Source organism: Charadrius vociferus, unplaced genomic scaffold (genome assembly GCF_000708025.1).
Source record: "Charadrius vociferus isolate BGI_N301 unplaced genomic scaffold, ASM70802v2 scaffold793, whole genome shotgun sequence".
Classification (NCBI taxonomy): domain Eukaryota; kingdom Metazoa; phylum Chordata; class Aves; order Charadriiformes; family Charadriidae; genus Charadrius; species Charadrius vociferus.
In genome coordinates, this window is record NW_009647833.1 from 34,509 (window position 1) to 56,902 (window position 22,394).

A 22,394-nucleotide genomic window follows, 5' to 3' on the forward strand; every position below is an offset into this window, starting at 1 on the left:
AAACAATCATTTTCTTAGAATTTTTTCTTTTCCTAGAATATAGTATGCAAGAAATTAATTATTTCAGTAACCATTTATCTAGCACAAGATCCTTTCTCCTTTCAATGAAGAGAAAACATATAGGCTTAAAAATTGCCACAAGGACTAGAAATTAACTTAAATACATAGAAAAAATGCCATTGTTTTGAAATGATACACATAGCTCTATTTGTTGAGCCCTCAAGAAAGAGGAAAGAAACTTCAGCCCGATAGCTGCAAACTCTTTGTATCATTAAGTTACATATAACCCAGAAAATTGTAATTGAAATGATGTGTTCCATCATGTTTCCCAAATTATGTTGCTGGAAACAATAAAGAAAGTATTTGCCATCATAGTTGATATTCACCCTATAGCTGCTGTGGGAAATACTTCTCATTAACGGCAACCTCGGCCACAGCTCTTGAGTAACGTCACCGCAGAGAAAGCCTAGCCTTATCAAGTTTACTTCCCTTGCCCATCTATTGATGTAAAAGGGTTTGACTGCGTTTTCCTCTGTATTTTGGTAAAATTCTCGTAGCTGTTACATGATTAAGTACACTCTACTGTACTACGATCAAAAGCATCTGGAAAGGTGGAAGTGAAGAAATGCTCTCTGGGAAAGTTAGCTTAATGCTTGCACTTCAGAGTCGCCCATTATCAACATTTCACAGCGAGTTTCTTTATTTTCAGGTCCCCGAGGTAAGAACAGTAAATTATGACTTGAACTAAACAAGTCACACTTGGCTCCAAAATCAGATTTTCCTACCTCCAGTTTCAGGTCCCAGAGGTGGGCAGAGGAAATCCTGGTCACAGCCAAAGAAGTCGTTTTTGGCTCCGAAATAAATTTTCCTGCTTCACTAGAGCCAAACCCTACCATTGAGACTACCATAGCTTTAAGCAATACTTTAACATTTCTTTTATATATTTTGCTTTAACAACCTGATTCTTCAGCAATTGGAAACCGTTTTCAATAACACAGAATTAGGGGTTTGGCCTCTCTTTCTAAAATCACTATTGTTTATTATCAAGTACACTTCTGAGCCTTAATCATTTCTTTCTCCAACACTGACAAAGTGCTTTAGACTCTTCTCTTTGTGAAAATGAGTGCACGTAAGATACCACATATCTAAAATTTTTAAGTGAGGCAACTGGAAAATAAACTAAATTATATTCTTTAAAGGTTCTACAGAAAATAAGGTAACTTATAAAAGCATACAGCTACTTAAGGAGACCAAACGCTTGCCATTTAATACCAGAAGTTGTGCATATATTTAGCACAAGCATATGGAGAAAATGAAATTGGATATTATACATCACACTTGACAATGAGTTTCTTGCCCATATAAAGACTGATGTCTGGATCCAAAAATGCTACAATTCAAAATATATAACAGAAGTTAATGAATAGTATGTTAGCATCAGATAACATGTATATAGGATTACACATCTTTTCCTGTCACATTATTTATGTTCTCTAATATTACAGTTCACTGGTATTAGCATCAAGTTACAAATCATAAAATATATTTAGAAAGCAGGTTGATCACAGACAAGTAATGTTAGTGGAGATGAGCCAACATCAAACTGCCAACATGAAATACTGGTCTCCAAAGGTACGACTCTACAAACCCTTGTGATTGTGCTCAGTCCTAGCAGTATTAAAGGGATTACTCACACAAGTAAAAGCTATGTGCAGGAGTAAGGGGTTATGGAATTGAGTCTTAAGAGGATGTTTATTAACCCAAAAAAACAGACATGCAAGTGCATTTTCATGTAGAAGCAGAGCACTTTTTAGTGATTTAAACCAATCCCAGAAGTATATAACTCAGGGATATTCCAAGGGAATTGTTAATCACTTGCATTTCCTATTTTTAAAGGGATGTCATTATTAATCATCTTACCAGTTCCTTCATTCGGTATATCCACTAAGCACCACTTGCTATGTAAAGGCAACAGATGTACCCATGCTCACAATTTTATGTCTCTATATGTCTAACTTGACTCGTGTCACCATGTTCTGAATTTTCTTCTGTCTGCTCAAAACTTAAGCTCCTCCCAAAACTTCAAAGCTGGAAGTTTTAATCAGTTTTGTGGTTAGCCTACAAAATCTAAAGAAACATTAACTGACGATATAATAAAATCAAATGTCATAGCTCTCCTATAAAATTTAACTGCCTAGTTTGGGAACTTAACATAGTCTAAAATCCTACAAAAAAGACAAACTGCACAGTGTCCTCTAATGTTTAAAAATCTGGATTCCTCTAAGCCCAGGAGGAGAAAAGAATTCCAATAGAAAAAACTGTTAATAAGGAGAAACATTTAAAATAAAATCAGCCACCCTAAAAGAAAGTCACTCAGTTGTACTTGGAAGGAAGAATCCGTATCTGCTTAGTATAATGAGCACTACTGATATGCTTTGAAAATAATCCTGAATAGCAAAGGTACTTGAATAAAATACTGTAATCATATTCTTCCTGATAGTTGTATCCAAAATTATTTCTACTGTTTAATGCAAGGAGTATTTGAACATCAGCTTTCACTTTAAAACCCAACTCTATTCCCACCTAAGTTCTGAAGGATTTAGATTTGATTACCAAAGTACGGTTAGAAGATGAAGTTGCACCATTAGCAGGACGACGTGAGTATTATTTAAGCCCCTGGCAATTGGGCTTGTGACTTTTGGATTCTAACTGTTAATGTAATAGTAATACAGCCAACCAAACTCCAACCGGTTAGGACAACAGGTTAAGGCTTAACTATAGACAACGAATTGTCTATAATTAACAAAGAATCTATTTTCATTTCGGGTAATGCTAATAACTATCTGCTACATGGGAGCATAGCTTATAGCATCCCTTTCAATCCCTACAAATTTCATGTGCTTTTTTTCCTTATTACGAAATCAATACTCCTTCAGTTCTATGAAGTTTTAGTCACTGAAGATAATTCCATAGCATTTAGAAAATTATAATATAGTGTACAGGAATAAAAATTTGTTTTCCTTGCTAATGTTTAGGTAAGGTCTGTTGGTCTAGGGGAACTGAAGTATAAAACAACAATTTGCATTTGTTAATACACACAGACTATTAAAAATAGGATATCGCATTCTTATATAAAGTTAAATTTTTTAAACTGTAGCACTTACTTTTCTTTCTTACTTTTTCTGTTCCCTTTTATAATACATGTGTTTCATTCCATTCTGGGAAGCAATACTATTGGATTAGCTCTCCCAGAAATACACAAAAAGAACAGTTTCAGGTGAAAACTGGTGTTGTGTCCCATTCTCCCTCCCCTCCCCTCTTTTTATTTTCAATTTTATATGCCAATCTTCACTATCAACAACCAATTTTTCTTTAAAAATATAATTCCAAATCCCTTCCTGAGCTAACATGCCACTGAAAAAGAAGCTTAATCTTCCAAATTTATTTTGTATCTATGCTTACATTTCTACACAGCTACTGATTAATTTTCTTCAGTGAACAAAGCGACTATCCTTCACCATAACCTTCCTCACACAATTGAGCTCATCCAGTAAAAGAAACGTGCATTAATCTGGAACTTTTTGGGGTATCTGATAAACCTAAAGCCTTGGACAAAACAAAACATCGTTCAATGTAAAGGGAAGTACGGTTAGCTGGCTATCACTCCGACTCTAAGTTCTTGAGCAAAAGACACATATACAATAAAAACTATTTCCCCTAGCATTATTCTAGGAGCACTGCCATGCACCAGACAGCTCCTCAGATCTGATGCTAAGAGACTGGTGCATGCCCTCCTCTCATCTAGAATTGATCACTGCAGTGCTTTGTGCATTACCATCTCTAAATATATACACTCAAACCTTTAGCTGCTCGCAATTTGGCAGCTAGTTTTTCTATCCCGACTTAAAAATTTAGAGTTTTTCTTCAATCTAATTAAAAAAAATAGTTTAACACAACACTGATTTTTTGGAATTTAGTTATCAGTAATGGGATGTACTGCCTGTGATTCTATTAAATTACATATTTGGTTGAACTCAAGGTAAAAATCAAATGCACTATTTTGATTTTAAGGAACATAATTGACCGTGATCATAATTCACTCTTGACACATTCTTTTCAATTTAATTTTGTATCATTTAGAACACAAAACCAGTGACTTTCTGGAAATCATTTGGAGTAAATTGTAAGAGTTGCAGCCATACTATAGACGAAGTATTTCCAAAATATCATTTCAGCATATGTCTCTAAAGCAAAGCATTTCTAACTCTAGAAAGAGTCCTAAGTATTCTTTGAATGTAAATGTTTTTATACTAAAGTACAGTGTATTATATTTTACTAAGGCAAAAAAATGTTGTGGCTGAGTAAGTGCTTCAAGAAAGTTATGAAAGCATTGAAAGAACATTGCAGTGGCAGCCACCACTAATATAACCTTACTAGTCCTTATAGGATGTGGGGTTTTTTTCCACCAAGGCTGTAATTAGGCACACACTGTAGACAACAAAGAAGTCTTTGGTTGTTCTCTTAAGCTCAGAACACATCTCTAAACCCAAAGCTCTGTTTGGGCTTTCAAGTGCAAACCTATGATTTTCTTATTTGGTTTGGCAGTACTAATAACCAGAATCCAGCTGTTCCTGGTATTTATTTATTCTGCGTTACTTCGCTTTGTTTCTCAGCTTCACAAAGTAGTCCCAAAAAGCTCTAAAAGGTACACATAAGATAAAGCAGCGACACTGGCTGTTATCACTGGGAAGAAGTGTGCCAGCAACCGGGTGACTACCTAAGTGGCATGCCCAAACCACCAAAAAATAAGTGGCCTTACAATCTAGTCAATAATAAATGGGTTTTTTCACTGTGTAGAAAGAAAGTCTAGAAAAACATTTTTCCACATTCATTGGCTTTCTTTTCCTTTATGAATGCCGGGCTTCAACTATGAAGTGCCTATTCCAATGGAATGTCATCTATCCATAAGACAAGTTCTGTTGAAGTCAAAAGGAAAGAAGTGTCGATGTGGGTAATTGCACAGCAACAGGATGCTACTTTGGCCACCTGCTGAAAAACACAAATAGTCTCAAATGTCTTTAATTGGAGGCACTTCAGGATACTATCTTTAGAAGGCACTTAGAAGTTTTTGCTTAAAGTTAGATGAAGCTGGAATTATCAAGACAGTAATGTCCTCACTATCCAGGAAGAGATTCTGTTATGTCATTATTTCAAACCTCAAAATTGCAAGGTAATAAAGCAGCATTAGCTTGGAAAAGGTTTAGAGTTCCACCCTCTGTTTAAGTGGGAAGTGTCATACACACAGTTACACTAAAGAAGGCAACAGGAATCAGAAAGGTGATACACAGCAATCAATAATGATTTAGTGTGTGAAATACATTGCTTCATTATATTATTATTTTACACTATAACTACCTTTATCTTTCCTCCTATTTTTTTAAATAATCTTTTGATCAATCTGAATGCCTCATTTAAAGTAGTATTTTCCCAGTGTTCATCCTAGACCTTCACAACCAAATGCCCCACAAAAGTAAAAAGTCAGGAAGTAACTTCATTTCTATACAAATGACATAACTTTTGGTGTATGAAAACAGGCAAGTGAAGATGGAAACGTACTGCTGATGGGCAGAGTATGAAAATGAGCATTTTAACAATGTAATAGCCTTCTCTCGCAATGTCAGACAAAACTTTAAAATAGCTCTAGCATGATATATGTTTATTTAGAAGGACATAAATGCGTCCACAAGACTTGCTATGCCGTTCCTCCTCGTACCTGTGTAGAAGGTAACTCACAGAATTCAAATGGGATCGAGTGGAGTCCAAGGATAAACATTTAGAAAAAATATTTTCTGCATATTTTGTGTTTTAAACATGACAAAAATAAAGTACAACTCTTTTAGTTAATATCCTACCTGAAGGTCTTTCACATTGGGAAACGGAATACCTATGGTTATAACTGCACGGGCATTCTCATCACAGAAATCCAAGCCTTCACTAACTTTTCCTCTGCACACAGCTATAAGGAGTGCTCCATCTTGAACAAGCCAGAGAGGAATATACAAATCATTCCCAGTGATAAACTAAGCATCAGAAGAAAGTTTCACCAACATCTTTTAAAGTGCTAAACACAATATTGTATAATACACCGTGTATCAGTCTGGAGAAGGTGAGAGGACGTAAAAATACAGACTACATTGTTAGAGGGAAGAGATTAACCCCACTTCTATCAATAATGTTGTAATTTTGAATATCAAGTAGCAAAATAATTCTGCACTGTATAATACAGTGCGATTTAATTATGCAAGAATCATGTATCCACAACAAAATTTTAAATTTTAAACAAATTTTGCATTACAAAAATCGTGCTATTTATTGCTTGACATACTATCATTCTTTATTGTCTATACTAACATTTAAGTAGTTTGAGGAGAAATCCTACAGTGGCAGTAATATAAGATGGTAAATCACAGTTGTGCAATGTACTATAAGTCTGATTCTTTGAGAAGCCACTCTGCGCCCTGCTGGACACACAATTGCACATCCTTACACAGCTCACTGCCCTTTGAATACCACTATTAGGATTATGCATCATCCTGTACTTCCCTATATCCTCATGCAATAATATAAATAGCAGTTAATCTTCCTCATTTATCACAATAACTTATTGAGCTGAGGTTAACTGTTTATCCATACCTTAATCTAATTACTAAGCACATTGAGAGTCTTTTTTTTTTTTTTAACACTTGAAGAGTCTGTATCAATTATTTTGTATGTCTGAATAACATACCTTTTTCTCCTTTACATTTTATTGCATCATAGTATATTTTCAGCAGTTCATCAAAGTCACTCTTTGCCCCTCCTTGAGGCTCTGCAACGACTGTCTTAACCAGCTCCAGGTTTCTCCATAAGCCAGTGTGCAGCCAGCGATCTTTTAATTTGTCCAACAGCTGAAAACAAACAGAAAAATCCAGAAGAGCTGTAATGAAAGATCAATCACTTGAACTGTTCAAATAAAGCACACAAAGACAATTACTTTTGTGAAACTATATTATTCAGTTTTTGTATTCACAAACACAAGTTGCCCTACCACACACTGTTCCACAGCTATGCAACACTTTGTAAATATAATAGCCACTAATTTTGCTAATTAGAAATAGTGTGGATTTGTGAGTCATCAAAGCAAAACTCTCTAACTCTATGACAGTGGTCACTAAAGAGCATCTTCTGGTATTCCTCAAAGCAAGAGGATTGTCATTCAAAGAAATCGTTTTTCCGATTACCAAGGAAGAGATCCATAAGACTAGATGCAAATTCTAAATTAATTTGAAACAAGCCTTTATACCTTAAATTTCCACAATATTTCAATATTTTAAGATTTACACAGATAATATGAGGGAGGAGGTATTGGTGTAGGATTTATCAACAGCCTCCTCTGCTTCTTGAAGGGCCTGTCAGCTTTGTTATATCTACCAGATTCGGAACTGCGCACATTTTACTCCAAATCAGTACATGTTCGAACCTTGCAAGCAAATAAGCTTGTTCCACGTTTAGTGCAAATGTAATGAAAATATGTATTGCATTACAAAAAGCAAAGTCTAAAATTGCTGCAGAAACTGAGGTCAGATGGGTGGGAGTCATTTTGCAGTTAGCAGTCATTGCGTGCTCTTTTCTCATCAATTTCTAGACCCAATTTTATCAAGACATGGAGCAAAAAAGTCATTCCTTCACCCGACATGTTTGTCTGATGGTGCACAGCACTGCCCTCAAGACAAAAGCAAGGCAACCAACACATTTTAGAATGAACTGAGTACATCTGGTTCACTGGACAGAAGTAAATACTTCATTTCACTCCTTTTACTGTTCAGTGATCATTAGTGTGTCACTATTGTGCAGCATTACTGAGCTTCGTATGTACAGAGATTTTTAAATTCACACATTCTGTAATAAGGGTTATGCTCTTAATTAGTCTGTACTTTCCTCAACTCCACTCACTGAAGACTTTCTCAGTATTTTGCTTCAGGCTACATAAACCGCTCCATCTGGAACCTGCACTTGCCCCAGTTCATTGCTCAAAAAGCCACAGCATCCATTAACTCCAACCCACTTGCCTTTCTCACGCACTCCAGCCAAGATATCCGGATCCCGAATGGTTAGATTGTTACAAAATTAATCTGTCCCATGTCCAAATATGCAGTTTAAGTGTTATTATGAAGCAGAACTAACGGTAACTAAATGTTGACACATTTGAGTTTACAGGGAGAACATCTGCAAATTTATAGGAAAGTGTTTCCAAGAACCGTTGCGTATTTCATGTTCTCAGCATTAAAGATCTGAACTTATTCTCTGACATTAAGTGTTTGGATTGGTTCCTTTTGAGGTACCTGTGGTTCAGAGGGGACAAGTATTATGGTATTGTTGAATTTTCACTAGCTTTATTCAAGCCAGTGAATTCCAGGGAACTGCACTTGCTTACTACCTCCCCAACACCATTCTCAAGCAAGCACAAAGTGATGAACAGTAGGAACAGTTTCCTACACGCACAGATGTTTCTGTAGAACAAATCATCTCTTCTAAATGTGTCTGTCCTACTGTTTGTCCCCTTCTCTACCAGCTCTGTCATTTCCTGGCAGCATCCTGTCTGTAATCTCTTTTTATAAAAAAGGTCGTAATACTATGACCGAGCAATGACTGTCCATCTTGCCATCCACAGCCTGGCACTATGTCTTCAGTTCTTGGATATCATACAGAGATAATTCTGGCAAAGAAAAGAATCAAACAAATTATGCCTGTAAGTACATCCATTTGGGATCTGTTAGAGCTGCCAGGGACTGTAATATTATTAGCTTTCCAGATTTCATTCTTCCTTCTGCGAAACTAGTGTCTGCCTGGGCATTCACTTAGCAATCTCTGCTAAACTCACTTCTAGCACTGCCTGCTGTTTACCGTGCATGGCAAAGGGAGACCAGTGAGATATACAGACAGGATACACTTGGGTATAACCGAATTTGACATTTACATACATAAAACTAACCATGCTTTGACTTCTAAGGGTCACTTGCCCCTGATTTTCTTTTCCTCCTATCCTCTCAGCTACAGGAAATCAACTGGCATTTTTCACAAACACACCCTTACGAAGTGTTCTCAGCAGCAAAACTGTTTCTTAAATTAAGAGAACCGAAGTATGTTGATAGGCCCAGAAAGAGGAAGATTCCTTACAAAAATTACTTAATCCCTCAATGCCACTGTATTTCTCTCATATTTGAAAGAAGTATAACTTATATTCATAGTTGGGAAGCTGGCAGTATAACACCTTCCTCCAAATTCTTTAAGAAAACATCTTTTCTCTTTTGTGGGTTATCCAGCCCTTCCAGGTAAGTATCTATTAGACCATTATAAGTTCAGGTTTCTTGTTTAATTGACAGAAACCATCACAAGAGAAAATCTAAAATTTTTGATGGAAATGGGAGAATTATTCATGAAAATGTTTGGCAAGAATGGAACAATTCGTTTAAATCACACAAAAGCTATTACCTCTTTCACTTAATGGAGTTTGCTAGATATGGAAACTTTCTTGTACCCAGGGAAGTATGCACAAACACACACAATACCCACGCTATAGACACAGACACTGAAACCACGAGAATTATGGACATGACTGAATACAAATAAATAAAATATAGAACACACACATGCCTCATAAGAGCTAGGAATCAAGTGCAGGTTTCTCATAAAAAATTATTTCACTTCGGGTTGAAAAAGTGCAAATGGGAGCAAGATATAATGCCAGGAATCACAGGAAGCAACCATTAATGCCCACAGTCAGTCACTTTTTCTACCCAAGGGAATAATAGTTTCTGCAGTGGAAGGCAGTCTGTGTATATTTTATTAAATCCCTTAAAAATGGATTCTCAAATGGTTTATTAACAAATGGTCTTCCTCCAGGAGAGCAGAAAATCTTGTTAGAAAGAATCTGTCATCTTCCCATGCACTGAAGGATGTTTACTTTGATAGCTTTTTCCTTTTTTTCCTTTCCTCAATTTAAAGACACCTGTAAGCTATGATCCATAGAAACTATGAGCTCAGTATTTAGATTCACCATTCGCCTTTGTCAGCATCCTCTTTTTTAGGCAGCTTTTGAAGCACTCTTGAAGTTTGGGAATGGGGGAAACTGTTTTCTCAACATCTCTTGCCATTATGTTGCACTCCTAGGCAAAATCCTCTGTCTGTGTCCATGAAGGAAAAGCTTCGCCCCTTTCCATTTGCCGCTTCGTTTTATACAGTGCCAAAAATTGCATTAGGGGTTTCCCATGTCATGAAGCAAGACCAAAGATTTGTTTAATGTATTTTACCCTAAGGCGAGTTCATTGTAGTTTCCAGCATCTTAACGAAGTTGAGAAGTTAACTTGCAGCAATCAAGTTGCTGGGAATGCACGTTTTCTGCAGTATTCATTACCTCCTGACAGTGATTTTTAAAGCAGCTATTACCTGAGATGAGGGAGAGTCTAACAGAAAACACTGTAACATGATGAGTTACTTATTCTGGTTTACAGTTCCCTAGCTCTTGTCCTGCTACAAGCACCTGCTACTAAATTTCTTTACATGGAATATTCCTTAAATATTTTAGCATTGACTCACGTAATGAATGGATCGCACCTTGCCAGCAGAGTAAAAAGGCATCACAGAAATAATCCCTCCATCAAAAAGTGCTTGGGGAAGCAATGGAACACTTAAAAATATGCAAGGATGTGCGAGAGCAGTACAGGACAAAAGAGAGAATGACCTAAGCAGCACCTGACAGCAAAGTAAAATCACTCTGGCTTTATTGGCTAGTTTAACAACTATTAACAATTTAATAATAACTATCAGTTACAATTGCATTGTATATTCTTGTGCACCCTTAGATCTACATGCTGCCTTGTTACCCATACATTTATATAATGATAACTGTACAAAAGGTATTTCAAGGTACCCAAAATATACACAAATATGTTGTAACCCTCTTAAAAGTCTGCCATTATACAGTAAAAAAAAACATTTCTCCAAATTTTGGCATTTTTTAATCTTGTTTCTACGTAGTATTTTTTTTAAATGATACAAAGTTCTACTTTTCATTGTTTTTCAGATATGAAGCGCAGTTGGGGGGAGAAAGGAAACAGCCATTAGGTTTTTCTTAATATAAATCACAGTATTGGCACCACTGTTAGTGCAAAAAGTCAGAGAATCCCAAGGGACTAACATTGATCTAAAAGCCTTTTCCCAAGCAGAGCGCTTCATGTGTTTGCTACCAGAATTTTCTTTTTGAATAAGCACTGCTTCAAATCAAAGTGTGTCTCCAGTGGGCTGGAAACGTGTTTGAAGGGTCAAATAGAAGTTCTACACGCAGTCAGCACAAAACTTCAGAAACGGCAAACAGACATCTATGGCCAAGCCAGAGGCTGTGCAACAGGATTTACTCCACTAGACTCCGTTTTGACAGAACTGAGAGGGCTATGCTACACTTGGGACCACAAGCGCAGTCACTTACAGAAAACAGGGTTATCATCCAATCCCCCAAGATGTAAAAGTGACACACACGGACGGACAGTGCTGCTATAACGATACACTCTTCCATCATCTTTTAAGTATCAGTCCCTCAGTGCACATCCTACATAAGACACCAAAATTCTACATTTACAAGAAACGGAGTGAGGAAGAGGTGGTGTCAGTTTTCAAAGCACCTAAAATCTCACAATACAAACATTTTCCCCTTAATTTCAAGGCTATGTTACATGGTAATGTCTTTTGGGTTTTTAAAATGTTATATAGATATAGGCATCTTAAGATCATTTCCAGCTATGCTCTGTAACACCTGAAGTGTCTCGAGAAACACGAAATGGAAGAGACCGGCCTGGCCCATTCCCTGCTGAATACTTACAGCTGATTATAGCAAGTATTTCCAAAAGGAATCTAGACTAAACTAGAACGCTACAGACATGTAGATTAGGGACTTCAAACGTGGCATAAAAGGATCCCCCAAAGCTCCTGCAGATGGAGAATATACTTTTACATCCACAAAACTGAAATACATCATGTTATTTTCCTAGTACACAGACTAGGGAAATTACAGATTATCTCATTAAACAGGGTTTTTTTTAGTATGTAACTTTGGAACTGTCTTACTTTAACTTTGCAATACCAAAAACACTTTAAGAAGCTGCAGATGTATGTGCCCGCATCCAGCTGCGCCTCTCTCCACATGCTGCTTGTATGTGGAGATGAACAACTGCTTCAGCAACCATAATGAGATTCAGAGAGAGACAAGAGAACCTGTTGAACTGAATTGTCCTCTTCTAGTCCTTTCACAATCTTACTTTGTGAAAAAGGCGATAAATTCCCCAGGTATGCAAAATCAACCACAAAGTAAGGAAAATGCATCCAAAGGCAATTCCAACTGCCTAGAAATCTAGCCAGGAGGAGGGAACAAACCTACAACCTACTCATTTAGATAAAACAATAAAACTTTTTCCAACACACGGTGCTCTAACTTGAAGACTAGTGCTTCTTCCACTAAGTCCTACTTGGACTTATGAAAATAAAACAGGTATCCCTGCATATTTTAAACATACATTAATAAGGTCTTAGACCTTTCCAAAGTATGCAATACACTGTCGTACCAGCATTTAAATTTCAATAAGACATTATAAAAGAGAAAAAAATACATCACAAAATAGACCACGGGAGATACAAATCTGCAACTGGTGGATATTGTAAGTGATTCGGTAACCAAAAAAAAAGCTTAATAAGTTAGAGACAGTACTCCAAACATCAAACAATAAAACTTAATAGTATTAAAGAATTTTGCTCTTTGCAGAATTTTTTATTTAAAAGTTTTTTTGTCTATCATTAAGAATGTGCACGAACCAGTCTTTTAAAAACATACTGTTTCAGACAGACCTGGCCAGCAGTGGGCCTAGCATTTTAAATAGCTCTTCTGTACATTTTATACTAGATGTAAATACAATTTATACCTTCTTCAGTAACAAGACATTAATTTCTCTATCTTTCCTCTCCTCTTCTTCCACTGATCTCATAAACTCTGTTTTGCTTCAAGACATTGAGTAACTCAGTCCTTCAGTGAGTGCTTTTATCTTATCTAAGCAACAGGAGGAAGCAGTGGAGTGGAGGAGGCAGAGGAGTGCAGATACCAAATTTATACATTGAGTTTTATCAAACGTTTTTGCTTCAATGCAGTGCTTGTATCTTGACAGAAAAATAACAGGTGTCAAAACCAAACAAATAAGAGGTGTTTTTCCTCCCCCTCTGCATCTACTGAAAACCCTTACATTCAGAGAGAATGCAGTTTTCTTGTCTTACTACAAAATGTTTCCCACCATTTGGGCTGTCTGCAAACCCAAAAATAGTACAGGTTGCTTTATACATCACAGGACCGCTCAGCCTGCATCTGCATCAGCTCTCCTCTCTTCCGTTCAGTAAAAAAAATAAAAAATAATAATAAAAAAAAATCTATACACTCTGACAGATTCTTCTGCAAATTAAAGCTATTAGGATGGAGGACATCATATTTTCCACTAAAGTAATCCTCTCATGATCTCAAGCACAGATGTTTCTATAATGTATCTAATTCCATAGGCATCGCATTACCTTTAATAAGCTTCCAGGATGATGCAGTTTGCTGAGTCAGCTGGTTAGCTCCAGCTGTAACTTTTTGTTCAAACCACTCTCCCACCAGTCTCCAAGCTCTAGTCTGTTCAGCGTGATGGTTAATTACCTGGTTGAACGTTCTACTTCTATTACAAAAGAATGAAACTGTCTCTATATTAGTGATAATCCCAAAATATATTCAGTCGTTAAATAAATGCATTTAGTACGTCGCTTAAGCACTAGCGGCCTTAAGTTCATGTTATTTTAAAGTAACCCTGAAGAATGTATCCAGCCAGGCTCCACCCGTTTTTTTCACATCACTTACATACTGTTATGACGGGCTCGTATTAAACTAACTTCTTCAAGAACTAAGATGTTTTGCATATGTACAGAATTAGCAAAAGTTTTTTTGACAGTTCTCTGAACGAAAAGGGTTACCAAGCCTCTGTACTAAGTGCCCCAGAATCCTACGAGCTAACTGACCTCCAGCACTATTGGAACTCTTCAATTTGGGGGAAACAACAGTTTACAAAGCTAATGTAGTGGCATGGGGTCAGTAATTAACTCCATTTCCACCTTTAGTTAAAAAAACAAGAACAACCAAAAAAATGCACCAACCCCCAAAACCCAACAAGAAAAGTCCTTTGAGGTTAAAAAGTGAACACAAAGGAAACAGCAGAAGGAAGAAAGTAAACAGAGTAATGAAATGGGAATAAAAGATTGAAGGGAAAAGAGAGAGGTGCCTGGAAGGATTCAGGTGAAATGAAAAAGCCGAGTTTCCTTCCAAAAACAGGAGGCAAAATATTTGGGCCAGCTAACCAATAAAATACAATGTCCATTATCCAAATCTTTAAACTCAATTTGGAAATAGCACTCTAGAACTATTAAAAATAGTACTATAAAAAGCACAATGTCCCTTAACAAGCATAAAAGGTCACATGTATGAAAAGAAAGCAATGAAACCCAGGAACATTATTCAATATCACCAAAAATATTACATGCTTTCAAAAGGACTGAAAGAATATGCACACCTTCTAGACACAAGTAATTTACCAAATTGGCAGAGCTAATTTACATTTCGGTTTTTTTCCTCCTCAATCAACCTGTTCATTTTTTCAACTGTGATTTTATTCTTAATCACATTCCTCACCAAAAAAGAAAAACCCCTCAATTTTGCTTGACACCCAGACATTTGCACTGCACTAGGCTGGGACTACACCAGCCAAGAATAACTTAGTCCACTGAATTATTTAAGAAGTTGTTCGCACTCAATTAGATTTTCATGAAAGGTTAAGCAATAGACTGATTCACAGAAACCTCTTCATGTTTATGGGAGGTATCTAACATAATACAAGCAGGTACTTAAAAGTCATTCTTTTGAATGAGTAAACTGACACAAAATAAGAACTTATCTATTCACAAAAAAAAAAAAGTTTTAAGCTTCAAATTCTATTTTCTCCATTTCTAATTATAACACATTTCATTTAAAGAGAACATAAAAATATTTCTTTTGTGAAGTAAAATCTACTTTCAAAATAGAATGTTAATTTCCCACTGTTAATGGGAAACTGGAGAAAAATACCAAACACCCATATAAATATGCACAGGTAATCTTTTCTTCACATGCCAAAAATAAACTGATTTAATGCAGCATTTTAATGGAATCAGGCCACACAAAGATGCTATTCTTATTGAGGAGAGGCTACGCCTCCTTTCTACTGCACATTTCCCCAACTATTTATTATCATCATGGGGCTACAACCCGCAATGCAAAGAAGTGGTCTTTTGAACCAGACTTGGTTTACAGAGTACTAACTCCAGATCAATTTCTATCCGATTTCCTTTCCCAAAGTGTTACAGAGCCTCTGTAATGAAAAGCTCCATAATTGCAAAACAGAAAATATATTAAAAAAATTATTAAACATTTTTTCTGCCGTCAGGAAAAAGAAAGCATTCTGTTGTAAAACCAATAATTAAAGAATACAGGGAACACGATACGTTCAGACTTTGATTTCTTTGTTTTAAGGAATATGAAGACCAGGCAACACAGAGAGGAATTTTAATGTGGAAAGACCTTAGCAAAGTACTGAAGTAAAAGTAGAGCTTGTGAAGGAATGAGAGCAGAATGTATGCTCACCTAAGTACAACTTCCAGAGGAAAACACACATTCCTCACTTTTTTCAGAACCTCTCCTTTTCAGCTGATGAGGAAGATTTTCTAATGTGTATTTAACTGCTAACCCTTAACATCTGTCACAGCAAAAATCAAATCAAGTGCATAAAATAAGGGAGCATATATTTAAAGCAAAAGTAGTTAAAGGGAAAGTGATTTTAAAACCTTCAGCTTCCACAGATAGTCATGATTCCAAAATTAAAACAAAATTGCTGAAGTTGATCAGTGCTCAGCAGGTTCTTATTTTCTATCAGAAAACTTCCATTTTATTGGAAAGCCTTCAACAGCCCAGAGATGGAATCCAGGAAGTTGCGAAGGGACCTCGACCCAAGTCACAAATTTATTTACTTTACATTTCTTCCAGAATTATGAAGAACGAACATATAGCCTTTTCATTTTCTAACAGGTGGTCTATATCATGGAGTCTTTCCTCAACACATCTCCCAGGAGAAAGTTGCCCTCAACTGGAAATCTCTCTCACTACTACACGTGCTATTTCAAGAGATTTTTCACTTAGACCTCTCTTATAATTTCTTTGCAACAGAAAATCAGCTTGAGAAATAGAACTTTAAAAGCAGGTTAGTGTCTGTGATTTTCAAGAACCCGTGTGGAAAAAAGTGTCTTTTTAAATTTAAAAGTACTGTACTTATTTTCTCAAGGAAAATTTTAAACAAACATGAAAGAAACCCAAACATTTAGGATCAAGATTCTTGTGTTGAGATACCTACATGTGCTAGAAAAGGGGGGGGTAAAATCTGTGCTAGCCCAAACACGCTTCCCAACGCTGGGGGGGAAAAAAAAAAAAAAAAGAAAAACACCCAACAGATAAAGGCTACCGTGCAACTCAACTACATAATTAAACTAAACCCTGAACATGGTGAAAAGCTCTGTATTATGAACAAGATTCTGATCACCATGTGCACACTCCAGCACAATAAAAGGTGAATAATTCATAATCATTTTCAAAGAAAAAGTATGCATCGCTCAACTTGGGGGAAACACAGGGGATTTCACTGGTATGATTTTTCTTTAGGGACAATGACAAAGTGCCGCTCACCAGCAGGAAACTGAAGCACTGAACTGTGTTCCATGTGCCATAAATCAACACTGCAGCCTACAGGATGTCTCTCTGGTACCAACACGCCATCAATTTTTCAATAACCTCCTTAAATAATGGAATATGTGAACGGCGACAACAGTAATGAAAAATGAAATGTTTTGCACGCCAAAGACTCTAGAATAACACGGTTAATACGTTGCTTCTACAGTTAAAGAAGTTTTTTAATATAAAATCTTTTCCCCAAAACCCCAACTTGTTTTACCACAAAATCTGGATAGCCTTTGAAGTATTCAGCCTTTGAGCTCCATCACAGCTGTTTCTAAACAACCTGGTTGCAAACAGGGTTTCTTTTGTGGTTTTAAAATTAACCAAGACAACAGCTTTCTGTGTTACAAGAACTGCTTGTACATTCACCCTAGGCTATCATTACACTTTCACGTTCCAGTGAGAGAGCAATCGTTCATGCAAAGAAAGCTCTCCAGAAAAAAAATATTTTTAAAAGGATTTTTTAGATCCTGGTCCAGAATCAAACACAAAATTATTAACCGTTCACAAATGAAGTCAGCATCCTACACTGCTGTCATCTTCTTCACCAGTCAAAAACCAAGCTCAGTCATCTTTGACCTCTTTTTTTCCAGAATAAAGAGGGGAAAAAAAAGACAAGGTTGTCTTAGTGGCACATCAGCAGTGAGGCCCAGTGCCATCTGGGAAAACCGACTCAAACAGACGGGCAGTAGTCCGAGGCATGAGGCCGACCAGCTCCACAAATGCTCACACAGTAAACGGTGCCAGGCAGACACCCGTCATGGGGAACTGACTCCACGAGTGGGAGAGTAACAGGTTTTAGTGTTAATAGAAGACTAAAAGCTAAGAGAGAAAACACTTAAATTTATAGAAGGCATTTTACACCTGTAGTTGTTAAGTAATTTTGAGAAAGGTTAATATTCTCTTTACTTTCTCAGAAAGGTTAGTCATTTTCAGTACACGTGAAAGATCTAAGGCAATTTCTCAGCAACAATCATGTATTTTATGCACAATGTTTAGCTCTGAATAGGTAATTACACAATGATAAATTACGATTAACAGGGAACAATATCAGCTCTGATTCTTGGAAACATCTAAAAACTCTCATCTGGGAAGTAGGACCACAAAACACAAAAATACATACAATTCTAGCCTTAAGTCAAAGAATGAAGCAAATGTTAAAATACAGAAATACAAAACGATAAAACTTTCTGCAATCATGACAGTGCAAATGATGACACTCCCCAATGTCACCAGTATTAGAAACACGTACTTCAATCAGCAGCAATTAAGGAAGGAACAAGAAGTGATTAATCTCGCACCGTAAGAAGCTATTCAATGACTTTACTCAATGAAAGTTTTACAGCAGTCTGCCGAAGTTAACTAAGCATATAACATTTCTATAACAAACAAGAGATAAGATAGGGTTCTGTAGATAAAAGAGCATGAATAATAAGAATGAATCATGAACTGTTATCTATCCCACAAAAAGAATCTGATGCTGAGGATAAAAACCTGAAAGCAGGATCCCTAAACACAGATTTTACCATAAATCTAGTGACCTCCCTGGAACTATGCTGAGTTACGCTAAGTAAGGAGACAGTTTTCTGGTTTGGGGTGCTGTTTGGATTTTATTTTTTTTTTTTAAAATAAGTATCCTTCCTTCCCAAGTGAAAAAGAATTATCTGACCTCATGTAACTTGGACCATCTTTTTTCCCCAATAGTAAATGCTTGATATACCTTTACCATATTAAAGTGTAAATTACACAAATTAAAGTAAAATAAAACCACCCAAAACTAGTGTTTCTTCCAAGTAGACAACTCTATTCCCTCTTCCTCCTTCCCTTCTTCCCCACAAAAAAATGTAGGAAGACAGAACAACAGACTTTTCAGAACACTTGATTCTTAGGAAAATAATTTCTTAGCTCATGATCAAAAATAGGAAGAAAAAGCTGACAACAAAGTTTTAAATGTAACACACTGCAATTTGGCAACCAGTGTGGCTCACTGGTAAGCCAAAACTAGAAGTTTTAAGTTTAGTGCGAGTTATTTGTTTCAAAACATTTTTGCTAAAAAAATAATCCGTTAATGAGCTGTGAACTGAATCAAAATGCAATGAATACTCTTTAGAATACACCATGTCACCAATTACATTTTGTCACAAAGAAGCTTGCTTACCCAATTAGCAACTAAGTCTAAAGCATGACCTCCTAAGACACAACTTGATAGGCTTTCTAACTTTCCAATGAAGTAGAATTTTTCTGAATTTAAAATAGCCCAAGTATCCCTTTCAATACATTTAATATTCAAATTCTTGTATATGCTGTTACATTGCTGATACAGAACATGCCACCTAAATATATGCTTTCAAGTATATTTTATCTCATATATAGTGTTTTTCACACATGAAGAAGTCACATCTCTACCACCTCAGGCAGTGAACATCTCAGAAATGCCAAAGGGACCAGGAACTCTGCAGGTTGCAATGGTTCACAACAACATTAATGTCAAAGCCACCTGTGCAAGATACACCTTCTTCTTAAAAATAATGTTGCTTATGTATATTGTTCCCTATTAATAACTACTGTTTGCCATCCAGCTTTCTCTCACCCTCATTAAAAGCTCTTAAGGAAAAAGACAAGTTGACTGTAATTGTTATTTACTATTTGGACTCTATCATTCACAGAGCACAAACCTTGTTTGCAAAACTCATTTTGAATGCAGTTATTACTGAAATGGTGGGAAAAATATGCGAGCAGAAAGTGTTAATTACAACAGAAATTGGAGCATGTGTTAACTAGATACAACAATTCAGCTTGCAGCACTTTGACAAGTCAGAGCTCAGAAGTGAGAAACAATAATAGATTTTTAGTTTATTTTCTTGATGCTGTATGCTCAGGGTATTTAAACTAACAGCATAATAAAATATTAACCTGCACAGCTCTCAGGGTGTGAAATTCACAAGCAAAACACTCATCTACCAGTATGGCATATAATTTTTTTAGACATAATACCCAATAATCTGCCACAGACTGTCGCTACAGATTCTACTTTATATGATGTGCAGATGCTATCAGAAAGTGTATCTGCTCTATGTAAAAAGCAAGTGCCACAGGGCACTTGAATAATTGCGCATCCCTTGCTGGTCACCATAGCAGTTCAGTAAGCCACAGAGTGTATTTTGTTCATTTTTTGCAGCCACTAATTCAGAAAGATAAGGTGGGATCCAAATCACACCTAGAAATTTCCCCTGAGCCAACAGCACTGACCAGCTAGAATACTCAACCACGACGGCCGCTGTGTACTCGAGGAGCGGCTGCGTGTCAAATGTCTGATTGCAATAAGTAGCACATACGAACAGCAAACGGCTCCTCCGTTCCCACAGTTTCTATGGGTTTCCACAACAGTTCATTCTTTTCATATCACCTCACCCAGGTTTCCACCCACCCAGAACATTCACCTGAGTAACTCTCCAGTTTATTTGGTTAAGATGTGGTAGAGACAGACCCAGTTAACGATGCTGCGATTTCATACTAACAACTATATAACATAAACCATATTTCACAAAAAGATCAGAATTTCCAAATGAGTATCTTTATAGATTCTCATATTAAGGTCAACCACTTTTTCTTGGTCTGCTTTGTAACACATGTGGATATTCAATACTGACATCAGCCTTCGGGGAGAAAATGACCCGAAAAACAAAACCCCAGACCCAAACAACTCAAGAGGTTAAAAAATTCTAACTGAAAAAATTGTAATAAATTGTTATAATAAAACAAGCATCAGCTTTAAAAGTTTAGGAGAACTTCAACTACACAGCACTTCAGTTATTCCCTTGGAGCATAATTCAGCACTATTCTGGCTTTCTTATTTCAAAAAGATATGTTTGCTGGAGTCTCTATAATTACACAAGACATGATCTTGCCAGGGTGTGAACTGCTAGCTCCATCTTCAAATTTAGCTTGGCAGAGTAACTTGACTGAACTGATGACACAAAAGAAGTAGGCTTGCCAACCAAATTTGAGGATAAAGATTATATACTTGGTATAGAAAAACTCTTACTCTAATTCTTCACTATTCCTTCTGCTACTGATCTTCTCTGTTTGAACCAATACCATCACAATAGTCTCCAGTGCCAAGGGGAGAAAAGCGCGTCGTGATGGAATGGTTGAAATCTTCCACCACTCACTGTGATTTTTATGTACATCTCTTTGCTATGCCCAAGTCAGTGGGAAAAACAGAAACTGTAGACTTCAAAAATCACATTAAGATTTACAGGAGCCATTGGAGCTCTCAGGAGACACCTCAGATAATGGACAGCAAGCCTGAAAATTATTCTTTTGGATGAATGAGAAGGCCCCCAATAGCTATACAGTTTATATTACAGACGTTTAAAAGTTTAAATGATGGGAAAAAAATGAAGAATGAAGCTGAAAGTAGATGTTGTATATGGGGTTTTTTTTCTGCCATTAATCATAAAACATGAAGGAACTGAGATAAAGATCAGAAAGAAAGCTACCCGTGCAGAGTAAGTGAAAAACAAGCAATAAAGAATCAATAGTGGACAAGTAAAACAAAACTCCATCTACATTTATTAGGTACAAATGTTGACATGCTTAGTTCCTGAGTCATTAGAATTCAGCTTTTTTAGATCATGTTTTCCCAAAATTATGGACCATCAGACAGAAGTCACTTCACAAAGACTTTCATCGGAGTAAGGCAAAAGACACAGCTTTAAAATCTGGCAATAAGCCTTTCTTTTCAAAGAAAAAAGAAAAAAAACCCCAAAGGGTCACTTCAGTGTCATGAGCCCTACCTCAGCCCTCTGCAGTCACTGAAAAAACTCCGGTGACTTCCAGGGGACATCGTGTAGAGTCATTAGCGTCAGGAAAGAGACACAGACTGCTTCTCACATGTTGTTTAATTACTCTCCCTTTTATTGTTAGCGCTACTTTTATTGTTAGGTACTTGCACATAATTTGAGATAGCAAGGATGACAGAATTCTATTCCCTAAAGTCTTTTCTTGTTTTTAGGGTTTCTTACATACTGTAATAGCACTGTTGCAGCTGTTTGGCTCAAACAAATAAGGCTTCTGGAGTAAGAGAATGCCTTTCCCTTGAGAGCAGCAAGCCAATGCTGTGCAGAAAGTGAGTATCATTATTAATTTACAATTATTTCGTAACTTACCCCTGATATGCCAGCCTGTTTGAAGGCCTCCTTTCTCTTCATCCCAATGAATGTGATGTTGGATATTAGCTATAGTTACAGCACCTAAAACTGGATGACACGCTGAAACATTCTGTTTCCTGTATCATTTCAAAGCTGTAACAGTGTAAATTACATTCTCTAACATTAAAATTACGCAGTAAGTTAATGTTTACATTAACTTCAAAGAACAGGTTTCTGTTATAAAACACAGTTGGTGTGAACAGATCCCTACATCCTGCAAATATTTACACACAGGAGTAAATCTCTTCCTCGAAGTAGACCTA

General features: G+C 36.5%; 1 protein-coding gene across 1 annotated transcript in view; it reads right to left on the reverse strand.

The window, feature by feature from the left end:
- Nucleotides 1-22,394, reverse strand: part of BRIP1 (BRCA1 interacting protein C-terminal helicase 1) — a 61,087-nt gene that overhangs the window by 13,908 nt on the left and 24,785 nt on the right. The window contains exons 14-15 of the mRNA XM_009882678.1: nucleotides 6,788-6,947; nucleotides 5,913-6,034 (exon numbers count right to left, since the gene is read on the reverse strand). Of these exons, the coding sequence (XP_009880980.1) occupies nucleotides 5,913-6,034; nucleotides 6,788-6,947 (282 nt within the window). The remainder of the gene's footprint in view (nucleotides 1-5,912; nucleotides 6,035-6,787; nucleotides 6,948-22,394) is intronic.